Source organism: Xiphias gladius, chromosome 3, assembly GCF_016859285.1.
Source record: "Xiphias gladius isolate SHS-SW01 ecotype Sanya breed wild chromosome 3, ASM1685928v1, whole genome shotgun sequence".
In the NCBI taxonomy this organism is placed as follows: domain Eukaryota; kingdom Metazoa; phylum Chordata; class Actinopteri; order Istiophoriformes; family Xiphiidae; genus Xiphias; species Xiphias gladius.
This window is the reverse complement of record NC_053402.1, coordinates 3,404,910-3,425,524: the sequence shown is the minus strand read 5'-3', so window position 1 is coordinate 3,425,524 and position 20,615 is coordinate 3,404,910. Positions and strand designations below refer to the sequence as shown.

The 20,615-nt window shown below is 39.9% G+C and overlaps 1 protein-coding gene across 1 annotated transcript; it reads left to right on the top strand.

Moving 5' to 3' along the window:
* The first annotated feature begins 852 nt into the window (after positions 1 to 852).
* Positions 853 to 19,415, top strand: aoc2 (amine oxidase copper containing 2). The gene is made up of 5 exons (XM_040120501.1): positions 853 to 2,560; positions 12,446 to 12,564; positions 13,503 to 13,669; positions 15,104 to 15,236; positions 15,351 to 19,415. The coding sequence occupies exons 1-5, from the start codon at positions 994 to 996 to the stop codon at positions 15,633 to 15,635; spliced, it is 2,271 nt and encodes a 756-aa protein (XP_039976435.1). The 5' UTR covers positions 853 to 993; the 3' UTR covers positions 15,636 to 19,415.
* Positions 19,416 to 20,615: the final 1,200 nt, after the last annotated feature.

The window sequence follows — 20,615 nt, the reverse complement described above, 5'->3', positions numbered from 1 at the left end:
ATGATTTAGGTTTCTAAGGCCTCACAACATGTAATCGTTATTCGTGCCAAGTTTGAGTTTGAGTTTGTGTTTCAGTATATGCCACTAAAGACACAGTGAGCATGTCCTCTGCAACATTGGAATTTAGATGAAGAGGAGCATGAATTTTATGATAACACAGATATTACACATGTCGGGTTTCTAAAGGCTGATTCTGATATTTTTTAACACTACATTTATTATCCTAAAAAATCCAGGCAACAAACTAAGTAAAATAAAAAAGATTTGGAAGTGTCCACCAGATTGAAATACCTGGTAGTGTGAAAAAGGCTTTGAGACAGCTTTTAAACTATGTATAGGGAGATACGATTTTCAGAAAATACAGCTGAACAGAAAACAGATACTGTTTCGTTAGTGGCCAGTTTATGGGGAAACATATCATGAACATAACGCTAGGAAACAGGGTTCACAAAATACATTCAAATGTGTCGTTTCCTTTTTTATTTCTCAGACTGTGTTCTTTTATATATTTACTATGCATGTCATGCCAAAATAGCAAACTGGAAACGAAGTGCATAAAGCTTGTTTTGTGCTTGTAAAATTGTGTCCAAATGTATGGAATGTATGTGTAATTCAACTTCAGAAATGACCCAAATGAAATGTTTTGATTTTGTTTGATTTAAAGACAAAGACTGCACACAACGTCGCTTTGTTTTTTCTCTGTTAATCATATAATCTCGATTATTATTAAACGATTAAATGGCGTGCGTAAAATACCCAATTGGCGTGCGTAAAATAGTCCTGCTGGCTGTGTAGCTGAACAGAGGTTGGGTGAAACAGCAATTCCATAACTATTCGTTCAAAGCAAGAGGGAGGGGCAGGAATTATGGGATCCATCCAGAGAAAAGTGGGAACGGAAGATGCTGAGGGCGGCCTCTCCTTTTCAAAATCGACCGACCGCTCGCAGTTGCCCAGCGCTCATTCCTCTCCTCTCTTTCTCCAAGTGCGAGCGTAATGGTAGAGCGGAGAATGAACTCGGTAGTGAAATGGGTGCTCATTCTCTTTGTCCTCGTCTCCATCATTCTCAACATCGTCCTGATTGGCATCCACTCCAGCAGGGCGCCCAAATGCTCCGCTCAGCGCGTCCATCCGCTGCGGGGCAAGCACGACGACCGCAGCCTCGTATTCGCTGACCTCACCCGGGAGGAGTACTTGCAGGTCCAGCAGTACATGCTCAAGCAGAAAGCCTTGGACATATCCATCAACCAGAACACCAAGCCATCGGAAAATTTCTTGTTCTTAATAGACCTCTCTCTGCCAAAGAAAGCGGACGCACTGGCTTACTTGGACAACAAAGGCACCAAGCCGACGAGAGAGGCAACGGTGGTGGTCTTCCACGGCGCCCGAGGCTACATCAAGGAATACGTTGTGGGGCCTCTTCCCAACCCGAAACATCACAGAGATGTCACCAACGAGAGGTACAAGATGGAACTACCTATCTATGCACGCACGGTCACCATCGGGGAATACGTCTTGCTTTTCCAGTTTTTTGAGACCGAGATCTTCTCCAAGCTAGGTAGGCTCATGAAAGAGAGCTTCGGTCAGGGCAAGAGACTGAACCCGTTCGAGCAGATGCCCCGCGGTGTCCGATCCGGGGACAGAAAGACCTGGGTGTCTTTCTTCAGGAATATGAGCGGCATGTACATCCACCCGGTGGGCTTCGAGGTGCTGATAGACCACGGGAGCGTAAACGCTTCGGCCTGGAGAATCGAGCGACTACTTTACAATGGCCAATACTTCGACACGGTGGAAGAACTTAAACAGAAATATGATACTGGCTCTATTAAGAAAATAGTTTACAAAGAGTCCCCTGACTATGGCTCTCTGAAGCCCAGGAGCAAGCCTCTGCAAATCGGTCCGCAGCTGTTTTACGCAGAGGGGAAGCGCTACAGCGTACGCAAGAACCACGTTCTGTACCTAGACTGGAGCTTCGCCTTCGGGCTGAGCTCTCTCACAGGCATGCGGGTGTTTGACGTGCGGTTTAAGGGTGAGAGGATTGCCTACGAGCTGAGCGTGCAGGAGGCCATGTCGGTGTATGGGTCAGTGACACCAGGGATGATCCTCACCAAGTTTCTGGATTCGAGCATCGGGATAGGGCGCTTCGCACACGAACTGGTCCGTGGCGTGGATTGCCCCCACGAAGCCACCTACGTGGACGCGTATCGCTACATCGATGTCCAAGCCCCGGTTACATTTAGGAATTCAATCTGCATCTTCGAGCACAACATGGGTCAGCCCCTGCGGAGGCACTTCTCTGACTTTTTCTACCACAGTTATGGGGGGATGGTGAACAGCGCCTTAGTGTTCAGAACGATCACAGCTATAGGAAACTATGACTACATGTGGGATTTCATATTCTACCAGAGCGGATCAGTTGAGGCTAAGGTGCACGCCACCGGCTACATCTCTTCTTCTTACTTAGTGGAAGGTAGTCTGAAACACGGGCACCAGGTGGCGGAAAAGGTCCTGGGGAACATCCACACCCACTTCATCAACTTCAAAGTGGACTTGGATGTGTTGGGTGAGTGGCAGTACTACATTAAAACCTGTTCATCTGCGCAGTGCAGAAAGCCGTATAAAGCTATTATATTTTATTTATTTATTTATTTTTTACGGTAATAGTATTATATCTCGGTATTACAAAATTAAAAGGGATACTCCCCTCATAAATGATTCTACCTCTTTTTACTCTATTGACAATGCAATATCTTAAAGAAAAAATGATTTAAAAAAAAACGGATGCGTTTACTGGCTCAAAATATGAATGAAAATGAGGTATACAGTGGCACAAAAAAGTTTGGGCACCCCTGGTCAAAATTTCTGTTACTGTGAATAGTTAAGTGAGTAAAATGTAAACTAGTTTCCAAAAGGCATGAAGTTAAAGATGATGTAGTTTATAAGGTGATGATGGTGATGTCAAGAGGATGAAGGGGACTCCGCTGACACCGTCTTACATATAAAGGTTTATTACAAAGAAGTACAGCGTCAAATCAAACATTTGCAGATCTGATTGTGAGAGGCTGTGAAGCCAATGAACCATTCTCCCCTCAGCCTTGACCACCGACTCTTAAATAAGGCCGTTATCTTCCGAAGACACGTCACCAACATATGGTTTTAATCATAAAGTGTTATTTTCCTTTTCAGAATGCTAGGCATCCTGTGCGTCCCCCGCAACTAGGGCCAATATGATAACACATATAAATTTATCTCTGCATATTTAACCATACACCTAATTTCCCCCCTTTGAGGCTTGCAGAACCTCAAAAAAAAGGAAAGGAATTATCCCATGCATGTTTACAATTGTACCAAGAATGACAGTTCCTCCTATACTGCTTGCTGCAGCTTAACCTTGGCAAGAAAACAAATTTGTGGAGTGTGAGAGCAAAAACCAGTCAGGCAGCTTCCTTTGTCACAAGTTCTCACAATCAATCAAAACAGGAAATTCTTCTCACGGCCCTCACTGCCTTAAGCGACCACATATAGTACTCCAAGCCAATTTAAATAAAAGGACTGGTGAAAAATATATGGAGATATGTCTTAAGCAAATACATATTTAAACCTCAGAAAATAAAACCAACTAATGTCCAAATTCAGGCTGATTGTCCCATCTGACCCTCAAATGGACCTAGAAAGAAAATAAATTAGTTCCCAGTTTATTTACATGACACTGACAGAGAACAACATTCTTAAAGCAATTAAAGTGAAAACATCCCCAAGTAAAGCAAAATATCATTTTGGACTCACTAGCATATAAATGTCCTACTTTAAATATTTTCAATATCACAGATTACATCTAACTTTTTCCTTCTTCTGTAGAATCTATATATATTTAAGTGAAGACATAAGAAGGTATCACACTGCAGTTCCTCAGCAACATCAACTCTCTTTGTAGTGTTGATGGTGTTTTGAGTCCAGACATTTTATTTCCACAGTGTCCTTGTTCAGGGCCCCTTCGTCCATTTTCCACTGTCCTTGTTTTGAGTGTTTGAGAACATTGGGGTCCCTGAACAGTCAGCCACCCTCACAGTGGTTTTCCCCAACACCATTCTAGGAGAAAAGAAAGAAAACACCAACCAGTATCTTGCAAAAAGAAAAAACATCAGATACAGATTATCACATTATAATGAGATGTGAAATTCACAATATCATACTTTCACATTATCCCAAGTGAACATTCACATTTCCATTTCCCCCCTTTGATTATACCACTCTATAGTAAGAGACTACAAAATAACTAAATACTATCAAGAATAAATGCATAAGGAATTATGAGATGATATATTCAAAAAGGATATTTCTCAATCAATTTGCATTCTACCACCAGTTCCTCATCTTCATCATCTGGGTCAGTCTTATGTAGTAGTGGCATCTGAATCTGATCTCCGATGCATCACAACTCCAACCCATCTTAATATCATAGCTTTTGCAAACGTCAGTATTAGCATACAAAAACAAAACATCACACACAGTGATATAATAACTGCTATCAAAATCTGAATCAACGCTGCACCTAACACTACAAATCTGTCTCGTAACCAAACATTAGCAGACCATCCAGCTCCTTGCGATACGCCAAATGCATCCCTAATGTGCTTCAATGCTTCTACAACACTAGTGATATTATCAGAGTTGTCAGGAACCAAAGTATAACAGTCATCACCAGTTAAGTTCAAAGCCACACATAGGCCACCTTGTTTATCCAAAATATAATCAAGAGCCATATCATGTTTCAACAACGTCAGTCTTTGACTCCTTTGAGTATTTGACAAGTATTCAAACCCTTTTATAGTTTCATTTGCGAAACCATGTAAAGTGTAGGTGATATTATCAATATGATCAGCAAAAAATGTTACACCATACCAAGGAAATATTCCTATACCCCATTTCTCTCCAAGACTAATCATCCAATGGTAGGACTCCAGATTATTAAATGCTGCCAATTCCCTTTTTCGTCCTACTGCCAGGAGCAGCAGTAGACTTGACCTTATCAGGTGCTTGTCCCTTCTGGACCGCAAAAAACTTCATATGGAAGCTTTAATCTTGCCATGTAACAGCATCCAGTCCATCCATATGGCAGAAATAACTATCCTTTATCACCACAAACCCACCAAATGTCTCTGAAATTCCCTATAGTCACATTTACAGGCAAAGTGTGGTTTTTTACCATCAAAATTCTACTCTGTTTACTTTGTGGTGTATGAAAGGTCACTGTATACAAACCATCAACAGTCTTGTGTTCATGCCCATTAAATTGCATCATATATTTATCACAGTCTGCTATTCCCATAAACATTACCAGGGCCATTATTCGTTTCATTTGAAAAAAAAACAGCTTTCAGCCTTTAGAGGTGTCACTTCCAGTTCATCAGGAACTGCTGTTGTCACATCCCCATGTTTGTCGAGTAGATTTACATATGGCAAGTTTCCCAGCCAAGAGCAGTCAAGTCTTGGTCTAAATAGATGTACTGATAAAGCCATAACTCTATCTTCAGCAGCTGTTCTGGTACCGTTTCTCTAATTGCAGGCCATTTGCCTGGTGGTGAAACTCTCTCCACACATGGACAATTCATGTCCCTAACCAATCTTACGGAATGAGTCAACTGTTGAAATCATAAATTTCTACCTGCCCATGGGTCTGAAATTTGTAAAACCGAAGAGTCAAATCCATATGCCTTCTTTCTATGTTTCTCTCTTCTGTAATGCTCGGTAGGATTCAGTCATGTCGTCTGGTGTCCGGTCAAGGTCATCAAGGTCATCAAGGTCATTGGTCATGTCTGACAGAATCCTCTGGGTTGTTACAGATGAATTTACATCAGTCTTGTCCGCAATTGATTCCCGGATTTCAGATTTCTTACTATTACTGTTCAAGCTAATCTCTATTTGCAACGTAAGCTTTTTCCTTCTTCTTATTATCCACCAGCTGTATTTGATTGAGTTTTCTGAGAGTCTCTTGGTCCTGTTTTTTTGGTCATACTCCTTCTTCCGATATAGCTCCACTTGATGTGCTATATGATCCGTGTAGACAACCTTTGCCATGCTTCCAAGACCAACCAACTCTGCCACTTTGCTCCTCACTGGTAGGGGCAACCCCTCTGTATTTTCACTCACAAAATTGATTGCTCCATCTGATTCAAGTCCGGGTCATTTCCTGGGACATTTCTCCACACTTGATGGGCCCTTAACACATAAGCCCTTGGGTTCTCTTCCTGTCCCAGTGGTTCAATAAGAATATTATCAGGATGTACATTTGTTGGAAATGTGTCTCTCAGCGCTCTCCACACACAACCTCTATTTGCAGCAAACAACTCTGGATCGTTCACAGAAGTTCCCACATATCGATTTAGTCCTGCTTTCTCTAAAATCTCTTCCATAGCTGAGGCCCCAAGGAGGTTAGCCATCAGTCTCTTAATATCTCCATAGCAGACTATGTTCCCACCATAATCTCTTCCAACTTTGAAATCCAAGGTTACGCTCCATGTTGAAGAGTAGGTAACTTCTCAAGTATATCTGACATATCTGTATTCTGCCAGGGCTTATACTCCAGATTCTGTCCTTGAATGACCACTGGACACATCTTATCTGGTGACTTTCCCCTTCTTGGGCGTGATAAATATTTCATAGTGTCTGACTTTTTAGAGTCTTTCATCCGTAACATTTTCTTTGCTATCTGCAATTCCTGTAATTGATTGTCCAGTGCTTCCCGGCTTTCTACACTGGTAGAATTGTTTATGTAGAAAAATACATTGATCGATATTTTCCTCAACCTCTCTTAAAGTCTGCCATCTGTCTTCTCCATTTCTGGTACTGGATGCCCTCGGAAAACAAAACCCTCTCGAAGACAATGAACCTTTGCTTTCCGAGTCTCCATTGCTGTTTTCATTCTCACTTTCATCGGAGCTGTCATCTTCTCGGCTCTTTTCCTGCACGTTTTGACTCCTCTTCTCTCCGCTTTAGCCAGTATCTGTCTGACTGCTGGGTCAAATCCACCCATGATTTCATCCGAATCACTCTGATCATCATCTCCGAATTCCTTTCTCTTGATCCTTAGTCCACCCTTAGTTTCCAAACAAGCCTTTTTCTTTTTTTTTTTTGGTGCTTGGATACATCTTTATGGTTGTCTCCACTCTTCCTATTTCTATTATCCACTCATTCTCACCTGCAATGTGATAGTTGCCCTCCTGACAGATTACTGGAAGCTGGGGATAAATCTCCTCAAACTTCACCTCCTTCTTATAAGGTGGGGGTTTCTTTATTGGGGCCTTATGTGAGAATGGTGTATTAGTTTCTGCCATTAATTTTTCTGTTTCCTCTGTATTCTTCTCTATTTCTTCTGCGCCTTTCTTCCACCTATATTTTGCAGCTTCCAATAATTTCTGTCCCTCATTTTCAAACAACTGGAGAATGCCAAGCTCTGTCTGTCTTTTTTCTTTGCTTTTCCGTCCCTTTTTACCTTTCTTCTGATCTGCCTTATGTGTGGATATAAGCACCCTCATTGTTTTAATTACATCTGGGTTGAGTGTCCCTTCCACTGGCCAAGGTTGGTCAATTTCAGGCCAACGCTTATGCCACTTTCCGACATTTTTTGTACACTTTAATTAGGGGATTACTCCTCTGCACAACATCAACCGGAGTAATTGCTTTCGAAGTTTTAGCGTCCTTCTTCGACATTGTAATGGTTTCCTTATACTCCCTTATCAAATCAAATCAAATTTATTAAAGTTTATTTAGGTTATTCCTCTACTTAGTTTCCTATTTAATTAATTATAAAACACTGTATTGCCACAATCGGTAACAAATTTAAAAAAATTGCCAACTTCAAAGAATCAATAATATCTTAGATCTCCAAGTTATTCTACTTCAGATTGACTCAAATGTCCATAAAGACTGTCCATTTACTCTAAGCCCCAGTTCGTCAGTTTTTTTTTTTCTTCTTCAGTCTCTAACCAAGAAGGAAAAGAGGGGGTAGCGTCTCCCTCACTCCCTCTCTCTCACACAACACAGGGAGGCAAAGAGCAAAAAACAGAGAAAAACTGCAGACCCATCAATCAACCAATCCCACATCAAAACCAAATTGCCTGTTTTAATATTGGTAAAACTTTATCAGAAGGTTGTCTTTCCCTTCCTATCTTATTTCTTACCCATTCTTGTGCACACAGAACACTCTTGTTGTTCTTCCTACTTTTCTTTACAATAAATGTTCTTCTCGGGGTCCATATTGTAGCAGATTCAATAGTCTTCTCAGTGGAAGCTAATAAATTTTATCAAACGTCCCTCAAGAGCTCATATTTATTTTTAACAATTTAAGTCCCCTTAAAGACTCATAGATCATTAGTTTCATACGTCTTTTCAAAGAGGCTCATGATTTTTATCAAAACGTCCCCTTGAAAGAGGCTCATGTATATTTAACATTAAAAAGCAAACATATCTGTCCTTATGATTCAATAAATCACTTATTTTCAACCACACCCTATGTGTGGCTGTCACACATGAACCTTCCGCAGCCAGTCACACCCAGCTGACACACAGCTGTCACACCAAGCAGCAGACACACACCAATCATTGAACAAACAAAGACACAGAGCAGATTACACAAAGCAAAGGCTCACATCAAACTCAATGATCATCCCAAATTTCTCAAAGTTAACTCATTCATACTTTTCCCTACTAAATGCACATTTTTGCCGCGCACTTTTCCCTTTTTCCCAAATTTATGCTACCTTAATGAGATGCAGACATTTATATGAGAGGCTGCTTCAGACATTGTTCGTCAACGAATGTTCGAGTGGGAGCCTACAATTGAATTTTCTCATTCTGCACCTCCAGTTCTTAGAACTGACCTGAGACATCCCCTAGTGACATTCCAGGTATTTTTGGCCCGTCTAACACCGCCTTCCTAAGGGCTTCATCCGAATCTGCGGCTTAACCTCTATATTTTCTCTTTTTTCCTTTATATTACCTCTTTTACCACCTTTTGCTTTATTTGATTTCTCCTAATTCCTCCAGGCCTGGAATTAAATTTCTATTTTCCAGTCAAATTCCACTATTCTTTAAGCCTACTCTCACTCAGCGGCTAATACGCATGTCTTACCGTTAAGAAAGATAAGGGCCCTGTCTTCATTAATCTCGCATGGCGTTTATTTAGCACACTTTACCGTTACTAATTAGGCTATTGTACAGTCTCCTACTTTAACTTCTTATTTTATTCACATCTTTACTACTTTAACTTCTTATTTTCTTCACGTCTTTACTACATTTATCCCCCCTTTGCGATGCCCTTGCAACGCCACAAAACCCCAATTTAGAACAGAGCACCGAATCAAATATTAGCACATCATGACACGCACACACAACTGATTATTTTGCGAAGTGTCTAAACAGCAAATAAAACAGCCTCAATGAACAAACCAGCGCCCCAAGAATGTGGGGAATACTCACCTTAACTGCCGGCGTGGAGCGGGAGTCGGCGCGGTGATGCTGGTGAAGATGCTGCAAGGCAAAACACGACCAAGTTCGTGACGCCAAATTCCTCTTGTTTATTAGGTGGTGATGATGATGTGAAGAGGATGAAGGAGACTCCGCTGACAACGTCAGGATTGCATATAAAGGTTTATTACAAAGAAGTACAGCGTCAAATCAAACATTTGCAGATCTGATTGTGAGAGGGTGTGAAGCCAATGAACCACTCTCCCCTCAGCATATACCACCGACTCTTAAATAAGGCCGTTATCTTCCTAGGACACGTCACCAACATATGGTTTTAATCATAAAGTGTTATCTCCCTTTTCAGAATGTGAGGCATCCTCTGCGTCCCCCCAAACTAGGGCCTTTATGATAACACATATAAATTTATCTCTGCATATTTAACCATACACCTCAATTACACATTTTAAACTAGATTACTTTTTTATTTTCATCTTTGGGCAGCCTGCATGGTCAGTACTTAGTACCACCCACCTTAGCAAGTACCACAGCTTGTAAACACTGCTTGTAGCCAGCTAACAGGCTTTCAGTTCTTGTTTGAAGGATTTTTGCCTGTTCTTCTTTGCAAAAGGCTTCTAGTTTTGTGAGATTCTTCATGACTCTTTTGAGGTCTATTCACAGATATTTCAATGATGTTTAGGTCGGGGGACTGTGAGAGGCATGGCAAAACCTTCAGCTTGCGCCTCTTGAGGTAGTCCATGTGGATTTTGAGGTGTGTTTAGGATCATTATCCTATTGTACAGGCCGTCCTCTTTTCATCTGCAGCTTTTTATAGACATGCCATGTTTGCTTCCAGAATTTGCTGGTATTTAATTGAATCCATTCTTCCATCTACCAGTGAAATGTTCCCAGTGCCACTGGCTGCAACACAAGCCCAAAGCATGATTGATCCACCACCTGCTTAACAGTTGTAGAGGTGTTCTTTCTCGAACTTCTGCATTGCCATTTCTTAATTACATTACAAACTGAGGAAGCAGCTACCTGAAAACACTTTCCTATCTTCTTAAAGCCTTTTCCTGCTTTTTGGGCGTCAACTATTTTAATTTTCAGAGTGCCCTGGCAGCTGCTTAGAGGAGCCCATGGCTCATGATTGTTGGGGCAAGCTTTGAAGAGTCAGAGTATTTATAAAGCTTTAAAATAATGCATCTATTGGCCTTTCCTCAGGATGACTGGGAACAAGCCATAGCCCTAACAAGCTAATTAAGGTCTGATACCTTGGTAAAAATTATCTGAGAGCTCGGATCTCTTGGGCTGTCCAAAATATTTATGGTGCTCCTGTTCTTTTTTTTTCACTCTAAAATTGTGCAAAACAAAAACAATACACTAATTTTGCTTTGAAGATTGTTTCACCTTTAACTTTATGCCTTTTGGAGATCAGTTCATCTTCTAGTCACTTAACTATTCATAGTAACAGATTTTTTGACCAGGGGTCCACTGCAGCTTTCTTGCTGGAAATTAAAACTGTAGTGTTTGGTCCCTTATGTAAAAAACGAATCAGAAAGCGGAGATCAAGTAATTTCAATCACCTTTGGGAGAGATAATTACAGGAGATAATAGATCTTAAAACCACTTAACTCGCCCAGGGTTCGAGACCCTTCCCCAGGGTTTGAGATTTGGCACTGGTCCAGCATTAATCAGAGTCTGCTGTAGGGGCCACGGACGGTACAAGGGTGTCTTCATGTTTAGCAGGAGAGCCTTGTCAACAGGCTGGAGAGCGGACAAAAGAACTCTTATATCGGTGCTTCCACTACCTCAGCCCTGCGTCACACAGGAACCTCGCTCTACAACACGCTGCCTATCTTCGCCATTGGCAGCCATAAACAGAATGTGAACAGGACCCACCCCCCAGTGATGACTGCAGAAGATGACTGATTCAGCTGGGCCCCCATAGGGTTGACCAAGCATTTGTCTCTGGGAACAAACGTACAAACGCACAGACCCCCAAGAATTTTGACCAGACACCAAGAGTGTCTGTAAAATGTCAGAATAATTTATTTTATACATTTAATTGGAGCTTGGATGCACCAGGGTACACAACAATGCACAGCGAGTGAGGGATAGGGAGTCATTAGCTGCCCAGGGCCCTGTAATAGATTAATCCCGCCATGATGATGATTATGAATATGATAGTTTTGCAGCAATTCAGATATTGTGGAATATAAAGTGAATCCTTTGGTTAGTGGAAATAGGCAAATTTAATTTAGCCATGGTTGATTCTTTACAGAACAAATTTGGGAATTGGTTTCCAACCAGAGATGATCCACTGATGAGAAACTGATCAGCTGGGTTTTCCTTCCACAGAGATGCTCCAAACAGGCACCCAAAGTACTACTGGTGTTGTAATTAAAAAGTAGTTGATTATTAGTCTGTTGTCAGTGCTAATGTAATAACCTAGACCCCAAATAGATGTTGTAAAGGGCAAATAATGCCTTTGATGTCCAGCCTTTTAAAGGAACATGGGTTAACCATTATAAATCATAGAGCTTGGCTGGGTGTCCATTGCGGGTTGATTTGAAAGCAATGCAAGAACAGATATGCAAAAATATGAACCAATAAGCAATGATTAATTCTCAGACTACACAGTCTAAACCAAAACAGCAAATCTTTAAAACCAAAACAATGAATAAATGGCACTAAAATGCTTCATAGAGCTGAGGAGAACTGCAGGGTTGGTGATAAATCTCTGTGGGTTCATCACTACATAGTCATTACACATAATCATTTGGTCCACTGTAGACACAAAAAAATAATCATTAGTGCAGCTTTAAATGTATTTCAAAAAGGAAATCGATTTTTTTTTTTAAACTGAACACCTGACATGGATCTATGGGTTTCTCAAAATGCCCAATGTAGCTCAGTTTTGGGTTTGAAACTACAACAGAAAATAATTATTATTTCAAACACTTTTGCATCATTCCCTATGCAGGAGTGAAGAATGTGTTCCAGACCAAAGACATGGAGTATGTTAATGTGTCACTGCCATGGATGCCTGATCACTATGCTATGGTCCCTCAGCTGGTGGAGAATCAACTCAAAACAGAACAGGTCTGCCTTTATCTTTATTCACTTCCTTTAATATAACAGGAATGTAACAGGAATTTGTAGGAGTGTGCACCAAAGGTCATGGTCTACATGACCTCAAACTTTGGACAGTGTGGGGACACCATGAGATGTTCCCTGATAAAGCACCAGAATGTCTTTGTGTTATTTTTGTGAAGACTGCATATCCATGGACAGCATTATTGGATTTTGACCGATTTGCTCCACTTTATCATTGCCATTTACTTATAAAATTCAGGGGTTTATTTAAAAATTAATTTCTATTTACCAATATTGTTAATTGACCATTAAAATAACATAATAATCCATGAATACATGTTGTAAAAGTATCAAGCTTTAATTATAAATTGTAATTTATGCGTCTGTTGTTCGCTTTGTACATATAAATTTACCGGCTACTTTAGATGCTGGTGTCACACTGTCTGCCCATGGCTTGTAAGCTACAGTACAAGCCACATTTATTTCACTTCTCCATTCCCCTGTCAGGGCTCACCTTGCCAGTTCAGCTGTCAATCAGTCACAGACACCAACATGTCCCTTTAGAGGTTGAGAGAAAAAGGAACATTTCTGATATTTCTAGAAAGACCTTTTGTTTTATTCCTTTTTATAACAAAAATATTAACAACTAATTTGAAAAAAAAATTCGACATTACTTTTTAAAGCATAAAGGGATGACATTGTGATTTAAATTAATCTGTGATTTTATTTGCACAACTGGTTATGTTTTATTATTTGGTAATATTACAGGATATTAGGCAGTTCAAGAGGCTGTCTTTTTTAAAATTACAACTTGTCGAATAACCCATTTATCACTTATTGTTAGCAGTCCATGATGTACTCACATTTACTATTTATGTTGCAGCCAACTAAGTAACTCTTTAATCTTGACTGTGGGACTAATATCTACTGTGACACTTCCACAGGAGGCAGCTCTGCGTTACAACACCAAGACTCCTCGCTACCTACACATTGCCAGTAACAAGACCAACCGCTGGGGTCACCAGCGCTCCTACAGGCTGCAGGTGTTCAGCTTCACAGGGGACCACCTCCCAGAGAGCCAGGCTGGGGAAAGGTCCATGTCCTGGGCCAGGTTGGACCTGACAGCTTTGGCCTTGATGATTAAAAGTTGTTAGACAGGAAGTGTTTTACAGATACCCACAGGACTAGGAAATATGACCTCCAGCAGGCTAAATTTAAACTTTGGGTTAAATTTATTATAAACTATTCTAGTGAAAATCACAGTTAGTACTTGTTGTGCAGTGTGGCTGGGAAGTAACAATCAGAAGATGACCCCCCCATGAAAACTATGTGGACGTTTTTTCTCCGGTCAAAGCACAAATAACTTTGGAGAACTTTGAAGATACATACACTGCCTGATGGAAGTCTGCATGTCCTTAATTAAAGTCCTTAATTTCATAATATATTTTTGGACCACTTTTGGACTCCATAAATTTAAACTGAAAGTGTCATTGGGCCACATATTACAAAAACATGACATTAAATTTCACCTATATGCAGATGGCACAATGTTGTATTTCACCCCAAGACCAGACCAGGTGACTTGCAAACTGGGTTTGATATGTCACACAGCTATTTGCAAAAGAGGTGACCTTGGCCAAATTTTTATTTTTAACCTTCACAGATATGGAGAGAAAAGTCCATGCTTTCATCTCCTCTTGTTTGGGCTATTCTTGTTCTCGTTATCCAGTCTAAGCCAAAAGTAAATCGCTAAAGCTAATTTGTATATAACTTTTGGTTAAAAAAAGAACACAATATTCCTCTCAAAAATGAAAATTGGAATTCATAATTGCTAATAAACACCCTTCATTAATTCAATACACTCAGGGATTTTCCTGTGGTCTAGTAAGACCAGTAGCTATGGAGACTAATATTAGCTAATAGTAGCAAATGTTAAATACTGCTGTCTAACAGACAGTACTCAACTCTACTTATGCTACAGATAAAAACAAACAATATTAGTCGATTTATTGATCAGTCAGTTGACAGAATATTAATCTGCATCTATTTTGATAATCAAGAAGTTATTTCAGTTATTTTTTGTAGATTTAGCTTCTCAAATGTGAGGATTTGATGCTTATTTTTGTCATACATGATAGCAAACAGAATATCTTTGGATTTTGGACTGTTGGTTGGACAACAAGACATTAGATAGCACTTTGATCTGTGAGAAGTTATAATGGGCAATTTTCACTATTTTCTGACATTGTATAGGCAAAATAGATTGCCAGTAAAAATAATCATACACTGTGTTTGTAGTAACTGAAAACATATTCAGTGTTTTTATCACAAAATTAGTAGTAAAAGGTAAACACACCATACATCACCAGTAAACATGTTTATTGTTTCATCTTTTGGTCCCATTCCACACACTCTCAGTAAGGTCATGTAATGCTGATGCCATTAAGGAAACAAACTCAGTACGATCTTTGGAAATAAAAGGAAATTCAATGTGCTGTTATCTTGTCATCACCATTCTCTCTACCCCTCCTCTGTCTGTCTACAGGTATAAGGTTGCTATCACCAAACATAAGGACTTAGAGCAGACCAGCAGCAGTCTGTACAGTCAGAACAACATCTGGACTCCAGCTGTCGACTTCAGCAAGTACATTGAAGACAATGAAAGCATTGAAGACGAGGTGCGTTGAGATGGAATCTACATGTAAAAATAGTAAAAGAATACAAACACATATGTAAACATTAAATTAGACAACTTCGCTGAAGGAATTTGCATGATGTGTATGTGTCCGCAGGACTTGGTTGCCTGGGTGACCACCGGTTTCCTCCACATCCCTCACTCCGAAGACATCCCCAATACGGTAACCGTGGGCAATGGGGGTGGGGTCCTGTTGCGGCCCCACAACTACTTTGACGACGATCCATCCATCCACTCTGCTGATGGGGTGTACTTTACCCCAGGCAGCGAGGACAGCTGTGACAATAACAGGATGGCCTGCCTTGCTCAAGAGACCTGCAGCCCCATGCTGGAGCCCTTCACGTACTATGGCTTTGGTGGAGTCCTGAAGTTTGAGGATTGAGTATGATTTATTGATCGTTGCTAGGTAATAGCTTCCAAGCCCTGATGATTTCGGAGTTGGGCCTGGACTGAATTACTAATCTATGAAGAGGCTTTTGTCAATTTTAACATGTTTATACAGGCAGTTTGGGATGGTTAATTTATTTGTGCTACATGTGTTTTAAAGCTGCACAAATTGAGTGAAGGAATTCGTCAATATTTTGCTTTTGCTTTTCTTTCTGAGAGTGAGAAGATTGACACCACTCACATATTTGTGTGTTAAATACATAGTTGGAATCAGGATGTCGTAAGCCTAGCTCAGCCTAAAGCCTGGAAGCAGGAGATAATAAAAGCTAACCTAGCTCTGCTCAATGTCAATAAATACTAAGGATGGTGGAAAGCAATTCACATAAAAATTCTTAATCAATTCATAGATGCCAAAAATAATTTTGTGTATGTCGATAAAGTAATTTCAACAGAACAAAAAAGGCAGGACAGAACTGAACTGAACTGTATACCACACACACACTAGAGTTATCTTGTGGTTCATTTTGAAAAAGGGCAGATGTTTCGGCTCATTTTGGATTTAATAAGTTAATAATTAGCTTTTCATGATGCAAGTGAAGTATTTTGTGGGTACTTTTGTACTATATTACTCAGAGACTAACTAACGTTAGAAGAGTGGAGCACCAAATTCCAGCACTAGCGAACAAGAGCAACTGACCAACACACACTGCAGAACTTCACAGAATTCCCAGCCAGCTCTAGTTAGGTAAAACAAAAATGACTAGGCCCATGGTTTGTTTCATTTCAAAAGCCCTGCGCCTGTCTGGTGTTTTGGATAACATTCACTTTCCCTGGTACTAATGTTGCAGCAGAGAGGTCATTCTACTGGGGACAACAATACTTTCATTTCATTATTCTCATACAGACAGAAGACTGTAACATGCTTCCAAATTAACGCACTTAACTTTTGTTAAAATTAAAAAGTCACTTACTCATGCCTGTCTTTGTATTTTCTGATGGCACACTTTTGCATTTGCCTTGTAAATTTTAGATTGCCTCGTCTTGTAGTGTCCATCAAAGCACCAAGAAGGAGATTATTCAAAACCACCCTTACCTGCATCTTCAGTATAATAGAACAATAACATATCCCTGTATGTCGGATGGCCCGTACAAAAGTGGGTATACTGTGATGATTCCCTTCCATGCAGCTTCGTACACACAACACCTGTCCTGGAGCGACACCCCATAAGCACCACCACACTCACTATAATTCGTACAGTACGTGCATCCAAACATGCATCCTATGGGAAGCCACCATGTTCTGTGCTTCGTAACACAAACAAGGATCACACAGTGTGAATTTTATGAAAAGCTTATGGTATGATTCGAATTATGTCATTTAATTCTGGAGATCCAAGACAAAGCTAAATTTCTCAACATGTCAAAGTTTAAAAAAAATCAGTATTTACTCCTATTACTGTTGACCATAACAGTGAGAGAACCCTTACTATCAGCGGTGTAAGATTATAGTCACAAGTGCCACATTAACTTGCCTGATGACATGTAATTTTCTTTAAAATTGACCTTCAACTTTGCTACCTGTAATTACCTTGCTAGTGCTTTTCAAGTTGGGTAACTGTAAAAATCATTATTAAAGGACATGGCTGGCAATAGTCTATAGTTTTCTTATTGTAGACAAATCTCATGAAAAGTCCATCTTTCAATACTTTCTCCAAACCCTCAGCTCCAAGCCCATTGGTTCCTACTCAAAACACAAGTCTTTAAAAACGGCTCACAAATATATAGTTTAATTTTTACAAAAGGATCAATAATTTCATAAAACAGCTGATCATTGCCGATTTTAACAGACATTACTCAAACAGGAGGAAATAGTGCATTTGTTGGAGACCATTTTCACCGACAGATTTATCCCATTTGGTGCTGTAGTTAATAGCAGCAGGACAGTGTATGTGGGACTGAGTCAAATTTTAGACTAGGTTGCACCCAGTGGAACAGTAGGGCTTACTGGTGTGTTTTTAAGAGTTTTTGGACAGCAGTGGAGCTCTACATTATGGCACGGAGGAATAAGATATATCAGGCTTTGGATACACATTACAGGATCAATTGATTGTTGGTTTGGGACTTTTCATAGGATATGCTGACAGTACAAAAAATTTTGAATTTCACCACACTTGTGTTTTAAACTGAGTGACATGTGGCAAATGGCCAGCACTTACTGTATATAGTGCTTCTGTGCCTTGATGGGCATAGCACATTACAATTTTTTTTAACAACACACACTCACACACCAATGGTGGTGGAGCTGCCATGCAAGGTGTTGGACTGGCCATGGGGAGCAACTTTGAGTTCAGTGTCTTGCCCAGGGACACTTTGACATGTGGGTGGGAGGAGCTGGGTATCAACCCACTAACTCTGCAATTAGTGGGCAACCTGCTTTACCTCCTGAGCTACAGCCGCCCATAATTAATTACAGCCATCAAGAATTAAGGTAACAGTACAGTAAATGTTTCAATATCTGGGAAATTTAAACGAAGATCTATATCTGTTAACATGATAAAGATGAAATAATTGAGCTCTAGGGTCGGTAATGTCTGTGAGTCAATCAATCACTTTGGTCCAGACTGAAATATCTAAACAGCTACTGAATGGATTGATGAGAACATGGTTCCCAGAAGATGTATCTTAATGACTTTGGTGATTCGCTGACTTTTTATCTATCCCCATCATCAGGTCAAAATCTTAATTTGTTCAGTACTTTGGTTTATAACCAAATACCTGCAAAACTAGTGCCCTTCCCGTCAGCCTCGCCTGTACTTTGTGTTAAGCATGCTAATTTTAGCAAATGTTAGCATGCTAACACATGAAACTAAGATGGTGAACATAGTAATTATTACCTCCTAAACATCAACATGTTAGCATTGTTGTTACGAGTATGTTAGCATGCTGATGTTAGCATTTAGCTCAAAGCACTGCAGAGCCTAGTCATAGCTTTTCAGAGCTGCTAGCATGGCTGTAGACTCTTAGTATTGTTGCGCTTTTTTGGTGGTATCACCGAAGATAGTAACCATAGTGACAGATTTTGTTTTTTAATTTTATTATTTTTTGGTTAAATTTTTACACTTGTAAAAATGGAAATGTGAATTTGTTATTATTAGAATGAAAACACAAAGTTTTTGTTCTTAACAGTAATAAAGGTTATGTGAGTTGAAGATGTATTACTTTACTTACTTTAATTACAAGACCATTCACTGCAATAGGTGAACTGGTATTTGTCGCTCATTTTTTTCAAAACCATTTGATAATATCCTCCAAAATTTATGCTTGGGTTTGAGATCCTGCAAGCAAAGAGGCTATCATCATCATCATCATTATCATCATTTCAGTGATGTTTGCAATTATTTTTGCTTTTATTCCGGCAATTCTTTTTAGCATGAAGTCAAAATGTATTCAAATACCATTGTGAAAGACACAAGTCTTGTTTTCTTTCTCTGGGTTTCTTACTGATGAACCGCTGTGATATAAACTGCGATGTATACATTGTAAACTGACACTGTACAGTCAGATGTGTGTAAATGAGCTCTGTACCATTCAGTCCAAAGCAGGATCACTCTCTGCTGTTGCTCGAGGCTGTGATTACTGATCAACTGACTGATGTTTGATTTATTTTTTTATTTTTTCCGCAGCGCAACATTCAGAGAAATTATGTTGTTGTTGTTATTATTGTTTTTGTTGATGTTGTTTTCTCTCTGAATAAAAGAAGAGATTACTTGTGTAAGAGGGGGTCTTGCTCTTCTGCATTTGGTCTTAATGCAAATATTAATGTTATTCATTGCTGCTTTAAGAAAATTTAAGGCCACTAAAAGTCAATATATTTAAGGCTACTAAATGATGTTCAAGATTGTGAAAATACACACACTAACGAACACATGGGCGCACACACGCGCGCGTGCATACACACGTTAACTTGGTCACTTTTGGGGAAATTACATGGACTTACATTCATTTTCTGGAGACTTATATGAACCCTTATCATAACCACTACTAGCCTCACCCTAACCTTAACCACTAACCCAAAAATCATACACACACAGATGTATAGGTCTTACACTTCCTCATTGTTTGTCCAGGAGGGAGAAAATTAAAACCAGATCAGCGAAGTTAGGGTAAAACTGCCCCCCCACACCTGCACACACACATACAGACACAAAAAGTGTAAGACATAACTTGACTTCCATTCCCACTCTACTTACTTCATGGGAACAAAATCAAAGGATGGGATGGTAATGTATGTAAGGTTCAGTGATTGTGTGTGTGTATGTGTGTGTGGCTTTGGATACACTTTACAGGATCAATTGATTGTTGGTTTGGGACTTTTCATAGGATATGCTGACAGTACGAAAAAAATTAAATTACACCACACTTATCTTTTAAACTGAATGACATGTCGAAGAATCTGTCATTAAATGGCAAATGGCCAGCACTTACTGTATATAGCGCTTCTCTGCCTTGATGGGCATAGCACATTACAATTTTTTTTAACAACACACAAACTCACACACCAATGGTGGTGGATCTGCCATGCAAGGTGTTGGACTGGCCATGGGCAGCAACTTTGAATTCAGTGTCTTGCCCAGGGAAACTTTGACATGTGGGTGGGAGGAGCTAGGTATCAACCCACTAACTCTGCAATTAGTGGGCAACCTGCTTTACCTCCTGAGCTACAGCCGCCCATAATTAATTCCTGCCATCAAGAATTAAGGTAACTGTACAGTAAATGTTTCAATATCTGGGAAATTTAAACGAAGATCTATTTCTGTTAACACGATAAAGATGAAATAATTGAGCTCTAGGGTCGGTAATGTCTGTGAGTCAATCAATCACTTTGGTCCAGACTGAAATATCTAAACAGCCACTGAATGGATTGATGAGAACATGGTTCCCAGAAGATGTATCTTAATGACTTTGGTGATTCGCT